The sequence below is a fragment of the Periophthalmus magnuspinnatus genome, chromosome 16, assembly GCF_009829125.3.
Source record: "Periophthalmus magnuspinnatus isolate fPerMag1 chromosome 16, fPerMag1.2.pri, whole genome shotgun sequence".
Taxonomy (NCBI): Eukaryota; Metazoa; Chordata; class Actinopteri; order Gobiiformes; family Gobiidae; genus Periophthalmus; species Periophthalmus magnuspinnatus.
Window position 1 is genome coordinate 3,334,130 of NC_047141.1, and position 8,977 is coordinate 3,343,106.

The 8,977-nt window shown below is 43.1% G+C and overlaps 1 protein-coding gene across 1 annotated transcript; it reads left to right on the plus strand.

Moving 5' to 3' along the window:
* The first annotated feature begins 952 nt into the window (after window positions 1-952).
* LOC117383570 (calcium homeostasis modulator protein 5-like) lies at window positions 953-7,128 on the plus strand. Its single transcript, XM_033980771.2, has 2 exons — window positions 953-1,549; window positions 4,215-7,128. Exons 1-2 carry the CDS (start codon window positions 1,007-1,009, stop codon window positions 4,602-4,604), a joined length of 933 nt encoding a protein of 310 aa, XP_033836662.1. The 5' UTR covers window positions 953-1,006; the 3' UTR covers window positions 4,605-7,128.
* The last annotated feature ends 1,849 nt before the right edge of the window (window positions 7,129-8,977 follow it).

Genomic DNA, 8,977 nt, shown 5'->3' on the forward strand with positions numbered 1-8,977 from the left:
TTATTTGTCAAAGTATTTAAGTGTTTCCAAAGAGAATTTGTATTCCCCTTTGCATTGCCAATAAGCTTAGTATAATATGAAGCTTGTGCTTTTCTCAGTTCTTGTACTACTTTATTTCTTAAACTTTTGAATGTTAAATGGTCAGTACTAAGTCTTGATTGTACTGATTTGATGAGTCTGACAGCAGCAGATACAGAGAGAGGACACAGTTTTTTATGGTTTATGCATATTTAATAGATACGGGGGAACTTGTTATGAATGTTGAGTTCTCTGGTTCTGACACTAATAGAAATGATCAGGTTCAGCATTTGTGAATTTACCTTTTAAAAATTCCTGCTGAAAGTACAGTGTAATTTCTCCTGAATGTACAGTGTAATTGAAAGGAAACACTGCCCCCATCTGGGAGTGTGGCATCACTACATTCTAGAATATGAAAACCTCCAAGACGAGACATTCCAGCTCCAGATCTGCTCCTGTTTTGTGTGGAAGCATGGACTGTGTCTGATAAACACTACAGTGTGAGAGTGAGCTCGTGTTTCTGTAAAAAGCCAAACCTGAAGAACGAGTTTAACTTCTGTCTGACTTCCTCTAGAACAAAAGTTCCTCTAAAGCTGATATAATATTTAGTCCAGGTCTAGTCCTGGTTTAGTCCTGTTTAGTCTTGGTCTAGTTCTGCTTTAGTCCTGGTCTAGTCCTGATTTAGTCCAGGTCTAGTCCTGGTCCAGTCCTACTTTAAGTACATTTTTGACTAAACTTAAAGTGTAAATGTTTAGTTAGACCAACTTCAGACCTAAAAACTTGATTTAAAGTCTCAGATAAACACAAGTTTAAAGTCACACTTGTGTTTCAGAGCTGAAGCAGATGAGCCTGAGGGGTTTTCCTCCAGAGGCGGAGCTTAGAGAGGCTTGGCTTGTTTTGCTCCTTTTCCTTTCTCCCTCCCTCTCTCTCCCGCTCTTCTTCTCTTCTTCTTTCGTTTTAGTGTTTGGAGAGAATACCAACAAACATCATGGATAACTTCCAAACCGTGCTGCGTTTTTTCATGAACCAAAAGGCCACGATTGGATACAGCTTCATGGCTCTTCTGACGATCGGAGGAGAGCGAGTCTTTTCTATGGTTTCATTCCAGTGCCCCTGTAACCATGACCAAAACTTCGCCTATGGAATGACGTTTTTGCTCGGTCCTGCAGTGGTTTTGTTTGTTCTGGGTCTTTTTATGAGCACACGTATGTGGAGACTCTACACTGGATGCTGCTTAAATCCGATGAAACTTTGCCCTCGTGGGAATTGCTTCCCCTGCCTCCGTGTTTTCCTGAGTATCTTCTCGGGGGCGTGCGTTGCTCCGATCATGTGGCTGTCGGTGGCGCTGCTGAATGGGACTTTTTACGAGTGCGCTGTGAGTGGCCTGGATGAAACCGTTGTGGTCAATCTGTTTTGTGTGAATAAGACGTTGAAATGCCGAGAGGAACTGGCCCATGTCCCCTGTGACCGCTCCAAACTGACACCCAACGAGAGGATGGAGCTGCTTCTCATGTTCAGGTCGCAGTCACAGGTGAGAGCACAGCGGCATCTGGTGGTGGGAGTGAGGGACTGTAACAACATACAGTTCTGTATTTATTTATTTTGTATGTGTTGTTCAGATCACAAAAAAACAATAATATTGATTAAAAAAAAAAGACAGCACAGAACAATTAATCAAATATCAAGAACCACGTCAGAACTTACTCTGTAAAGTATTAGGTCTTGTTAAAGCTTCAGTCTGTACATTTTTTTCTTCACCAGAAGATGGCAGAGGTGACACCTGAGCCCCCTCTCCTCCCATGACCCCTCCCCTCCCTTGTGGTGTACCCCTCACCAGAAAAATGACATAGACATAAGAGCAATCTGGAGCGAGGCTGTTGAAGGTAATGTGCATTCGTGCCCACACCGCTGGTTTAACAGGGAGAGGGCACTGAGCAGTTTTATAATATTTGGAAACTTGTTTTCACATCGCAGCCTCACTGTGAGCTGTGTCTGCTTGAGACGCGTCGGCTCTGTGTAAAGTGAGTTTTGAGGTGGGCCTCTGCAGGTCTCCACTCGTCCTAAGCCTTTGTCTCCTGTTTAAATACTTCCCCAAGACTCTGACAAACTCGTGAGTTTAAGAGGTTGTGCTCTACAAAAGTACGGCTCATTTTATCATAAAAATAAGGTTATAATACAAAATTAAATTAACCCTTTGTGTGTTCCTCACAGTGCAGTTGCATTGAAGTTCTTCTGGGGTCACTTTGACCCCTTTTTTTCTCTTAGAAATCATCCATAAAAATCACATATTTTTATAATTGTGCCTCTGTTTTTAGCCTGACTTCAGACTAATGTAAAGATGCCACATTTACCTCACATTTATATATTTTTAGACAAAGATGCTTTTTGTTGTGTTTGCATCTTAACTTCTGATCTTTGATGAATATGACTGTTCAGAGCCATTTGACTGAGCAGGTAAACAGCAGGAGACCAGCTCGTGTTTGGGGCCATGTTTGGACAGTGGAACGAGGCTTTGACTAAAACAGGATTAAGACTAAGGCAGGGATCAAATCTCACTCTAAATATGTGACTGGAGCTTTACAACAACTAAAACACACCAGACATGTCCTAGAGAGACATGCACCTCCATAAGACATGTCCTACAGAGGCATGTCCTACAGAGACCTGCACCTAAATCTGGTACAAATCATATTTTTTTGGAAGATTAAATCAATTTGTACAGAATAAAGAAAAAAAGAAAAACAAACCAGGCGCCTTCTTTCCTCGAGGTCACTCCTGCGAGCGTGAGCAACAGGTTTGATTGACAGTGTTGCTAAGCGCCCATTCCCTGCTAAACCAACAGTGGAGACGGAAAGGAGTGTCACCTTCAACAGTCTCACTCTGGATTGGCTCTTTGGTTGCTATGAGACTCATGGTCAGAATTCCAAATATGGAACTGGGCTCCAAATTGGCCCCTATAACTGTGAGCAGATGATGTTGTCCTGATGCTTCATCGAGCCAGGACCTGCAGCACTGGGGCGGTTTGCAGCCGAGTGTGAAGTGGCTGAGATGAGAATCAGCTCCTCCCAATCCAAGGCCATGGTCCTCAAACAGAAATAGATGGCACCATCTGTAGGTGGGTGAGGAGTTCAAGTATCTCAGAGTCTTGTTCACGAGTGAGGGGAGGATGAAGCGTGAGATTGACAGGTGGATCAGTGCAGCGTCTGAAGTGATGCGGTCGCTGTATCAGACTGTTGTAGTGAAGAAGGAGCTGAATCCAAAGGCAAACCTCTCGATTTACCGTCAATCTACGTTCCTGCCCTCAGCTCTGGGTAATGACCGAAAGGACAAGATCACGGATACAAGCGGTCGAAATGATTTCCCTCCGCAGGGTGGCTGGACGCTCCCTTAGAGATAGGGTGAGGAGCTCAGTCATGCAGGAGAAGCTCGGAGCAGAGCCACTGCTCCTACACAATGAGAGGAACCAGCTGGTGGCTCGGGCATCTGTTCAGGATGCCCCCTGGACGTCTCCCTGGTAAGGTGTGCATGTCCTACCGGGAGGAGGCCCCGGGGAAGACCCAGGACACACTGGAGGGACTATGTCTCTGACTGGCCTGGGAATGCATCGGGATCTCCCTGGAAGAGCTGGAGGAAGTGTGTGTGTGGAGAGGAAAGTTTGTGCCTCTCTGCTCAGACTGCTGTCTCCGTGACCCGGGCCTGGATAAAGTGGAAGAAAGTGGATGGATGAAACTGCTGCTTCAATGAGCTTCAGTTGGAGCTGAATGCTGTGATAACGTCACACTCACTGAGTCCATGTTTTTACACAGTCTGTGGTTATAATGATGTTTCCTCATCACAAACAAACCTGTGTTTGTTTCATTCAGACATTTTTACTACTTTACAAACAGAAAACATCAAATACAAGAAGTAAGATACATGGAATTATGTAACAAAGAACAGTTAGGCTAAACAGATCTACTAAATATTTTTTGACAAAGCAAAGGGAGGAAATTTGAAAATAAAACATAAAAGATATTCAGTAGTTATTTCTTTAATTACTACATAATTACATTTATCTGCATCATATATTTGATGTGTTCTGTATGAATATAAAATGTAGAAAGTAGTAAAACTAAAAGAACCCTTTTGCCTGGTAGTATCTTTAATGTAAGTGCATCTGACCAGTGTGGCTCACTTTCCAAACCTCGTGTGTGTAGATCTTGGGCTGGTGCATCATCATCGTGGCGGCGGTGGTGGGTCTGTGCGGGACCTGCTACACAAACTGTCGCTCCAAAGTGAGTTACCTGCAGCTGACCTTCTGGAAACGCTACGTGGAGAAGGAGAAGGAGCGCTTCGACTCGTTCGCCGTCGACTACGCCACTAAACTCGCCGAGAGAAATCTGGAGAGCTTTTTCGAAAACAAGGACCCAGCGCCGTTCCCTTTCCCCAACCACCGCGCCTGGGAAGAGATCTCCGAGCTCTACACATTCACCCGGAGCGAGCAGTGTTATAGCACCCTCCAGCGGTACGTGGAGAGAACTGACCGCGACTACAGCCCCGAGAAGACGCCCGTGATGGACGCGGAGTATGGATTGGAAATGAGCTAAACAAGCCCTGGTTTAGAACTGGTTTAGACCTGATTTAGACCTGGTTTAGACCTGGTTTAGTCCTGGTTTAGACCTGGTTTAGACCTGATTTAGACCTGGTTTAGACCTGATTTAGACCTGATTTAGACCTGGTTTAGACCTGGTTTAGACCTGATTTAGACCTGGTTTAGACCTGATTTAGACCTGGTTTAGACCTGATTTAGACCTGGTTTAGACCTGGTTTAGACCTGATTTAGACCTGGTTTAGACCTGGTTTAGACCTGGTTTAGACCTGATTTAGACCTGGTTTAGACCTGGTTTAGACCTGGTTTAGACCTGATTTAGACCTGGTTTAGACCTGATTTAGACCTGGTTTAGACCTGGTTTAGACCTGATTTAGACCTGGTTTAGACCTGGTTTAGACCTGGTTTAGACCTGATTTAGACCTGATTTAGACCTGATTTAGACCTGATTTAGACCTGGTTTAGTTCTGGTTTAGTTCTGGTTTGGTTCTGGTTTAGTCTTGGTTTAAATCTGGTTTAAACCTGGTTTAGACCATGTCTTAGAACTGGTTTGGACCTGGTTTGGTCCTGGTTTGGTCCTGGTTTAGTCCTGGTTTAGACCTGGTTTAGTTCTGGTTTGATTCTGGTTTTTTAGTCTTGGTTTAAATCTGGTTTAAACCTGGTTTAGACCATGTCTTAGAACTGCTTTAGACCTGGTTTACACCTGGTTTAGACCTGATTTAGACCTGGTTTAGTCCTGGTTTGATTCTGGTTTAGTCTTGGTTTAAATCTGGTTTAAATCTGGTTTAGACCATGTCTTAGACCTAGATTAGACCTGGTTTAGACCTGGTTTAGACCTGGTTTAGACCTGGTTTAGATGTGGATTAGTGATAGTTTAGTTCTGGTTTGGTCTTACTACATCCCCAAGAAGCGACCCATGGTGAACATGGATCATGGCATTAAGAAGTCCTGGTTTAGTCTTTTTTTACCATCAAAAAGAGGATGACGTGATGAACATGGATCAACATGAGCTCGAGGTTACTAAACCAGGACTAAACCAGGACTAAAACAGGGCTGCCATGGTCTAAACCAGGTCTAAACCAGATCTAATGTGGGACTATCTCTGGACGTCTCTCCTCTGATATTTGCCCTTTGACCTCTGAGTTCTAAATGAGTCTTTTTTTACAGTTGCACTTTTTACGACAAGATTTATGTGGATTTTATTTCACCTTTTAGTTCACAATTATTAAAGCTGCTCTATGTAACTGTCACCTTTTTGTCTCTATGGAGATATTATTGGAGCCAAGCAGGAGACGCCAGTCAGCCAAGTTACAAATCAGATCTGTGGAGAGGCAAGCCAGTAATAATGCATGTTTTTCAAGTTATGTATTTGTGCAATAAAAACACAATAGATACGTTTACCTGTGGAACATTTCAGGTAAAGCAATAACATCTCCGTGGAGACAAGTAAACACTAGAAAAGGGACATAGTGCAGCTTTAAAGTCCTTCAAACAAAGTTTGTATTAATGTCTAGGCTACTGTGATTTTAACTGCTCTGGATTATTTGATGAGACCAAAGATACTAACATTGAGCACAAGGGGGCAGTACAAGCACAAAGAAACATGATTTTCATCAACACTAAAGGGGAAACTAAGACTAAATGAGGAAGCTAACACCACATGAGGAAACTAACACCTAAAGAGTTAACTAAAACTTTAAGAGGAAAATAATATTAAATGAGGAAACTAACACTTAATGATGAAAATAACATGAAATGAGGAAACTAACACTTAATGAGGAAAATAACACTAAACGAGGAAATTACCACTAAATGAGGAAACTAACACTTAATGAGGAAACTAATACTTAAAAAGGGAACTAACCCATGACCATGGTCCTATGGTCATGAGCTCTGGGTAATGACCGAAAGGACAAGGTCGCGGATACAAGCGGCTGAAATGGGTTTCCTCCGCAGAGTGGCCGGGCGCACCCTTAGGGATAGGGTGAGGAGCTCGGTCACACGGGAGGAGCTCGGATTAGAGCTGCTGCTCCTACACCTTGAGAGGAACCAGCTGAGGTGGCTCGGGCATCTGCTCAGGATGCCTCCTGGACGCCTCCCTAGGGAGGTGTTCTGGGCATGTCCCACCGGGAGGAGGCCCCGGGGAAGACCCAGGACACGCTGGAGGGACTATGTCTCTCGGCTGGCCTGGGAACGCCTTGGGGTCCCACCGGAGGAGCTGGAGGATGTGTCCGGGGTGAGGGAAGTCTGGGAGTCCCTGCTTAGACTGCTGCCCCCGTGACCCGGCCCCGGATAAGCGGATGGATGGATGGGAACTAACCCTTAAAAACACCTACACACTAAAGAGGAGGTATTCTGGACTTTTTTTTTTTTTTTTTTGCCATGTTCTAACGCTGTTCCCTTATGAAAACATCAAGAGGTTTTAGATGTTTTTTTAATACTTTATTTATATGATAGACACAGAGAGTATGTTTACATATTTGAACATTTTTATGCAGAAAAAAATAAAATACTTTACCGCTGCTCATGTTTATACTTCACTTAAATATAGAGTGAAAGAGGAGTCGCAGTAGCAGTAGTAGTATTAGTAGCAGTAGTTGTAATAATAGCAGTTAATAGTAATAGTAATAGTAATAGTAGTACATTTTACTCTTTAAGTAGCAGTAGCAGTAGTATTATTCTATGGTAAGTGCTTTGCTTTCACAGATGAATTTGTTTTGCATATTGTTGTCTGCTGGATCCCAGCTCTGTGTCACGTTCTGGTCTGGGATTATCAAGACTTTGGGACCAGGTGTTCCAAGGGACATGTTCATCCAGAACCTAAGAACAATGAACATGAACATTACACTGAACATTACAGAGAACATTACACTGAACATTACACTGAACATTACAGAGAACATTACAGAGAACATTACACTGAACATTATAGAGAACATTACACTGAACATTACAGAGAACATTACACTGAACATTACAGGGAACATTACAGAGAACATTACACTGAACATTATAGAGAACATTACACTGAACATTACAGAGAACATTACACTGAACATTACAGAGAACATTACACTGAACATTACAGAGAACATTACACTGAACATTACAGAGAACATTACACTGAACATTACACTGAACATTACATTGAACATTACATTGAACATTACACTGAACATTACAGAGAACATTACACTAAACATTACACTGAACATTACACTGAACATTACAGAGAACATTACAGAGAACATTACACTGAACATTATAGAGAACATTACACTGAACATTACAGGGAACATTACAGAGAACATTACACTGAACATTACAGAGAACATTACACTGAACATTACAGAGAACATTACAGAGAACATTACACTGAACATTACAGGGAACATTACAGAGAACATTACACTGAACATTACAGAGAACATTACACTGAACATTACAGAGAACATTACAGGGAACATTACAGAGAACATTACAGGGAACATTACAGAGAACATTACACTGAACATTATAGAGAACATTACACTGAACATTATAGAGAACATTACACTGATCATTACACTGATCATTACACTGAACAATACACTGAACATTACAGGGAACATTACACTGAACATTACAGAGAACATTACACTGAACATTACAGAGAACATTACACTGAACAATACAGAGAACATTACACTGACCATTATAGAGAACATTACACTGAACATTGCAGAGAACATTACGCAGACCAACACTAAACAATAACACAGATGTACATCAGTCTTATTTTATAAGTCCATTTGACTGGTTCATTTTAAAGTGGGACTCAGCACAATGTCTGCCCAGTACCACATGTCAAATAGAACTGCTAAACAGGGTCTAGAGGACTAAAGAGGAGAGTGAAGGGGGAGGACGGGCAGGGTCTGGAGGACTAAGGCCATGTCTCAATTTGCCAAATGCACCTTTTGAATCAAGGTCAATCTACGTTCCTGCCCTCAGCTCTGGGTAATGACCGAAAGGACAAGATCACGGATACAAGCGGTCGAAATGATTTCCCTCCGCAGGGTGGCTGGACGCTCCCTTAGAGATAGGGTGAGGAGCTCAGTCATGCAGGAGAAGCTCGGAGCAGAGCCACTGCTCCTACACAATGAGAGGAACCAGCTGGTGGCTCGGGCATCTGTTCAGGATGCCCCCTGGACGTCTCCCTGGTAAGGTGTGCATGTCCTACCGGGAGGAGGCCCCGGGGAAGACCCAGGACACACTGGAGGGACTATGTCTCTGACTGGCCTGGGAATGCATCGGGATCTCCCTGGAAGAGCTGGAGGAAGTGTGTGTGTGGAGAGGAAAGTTTGTGCCTCTCTGCTCAGACTGCTGTCTCCG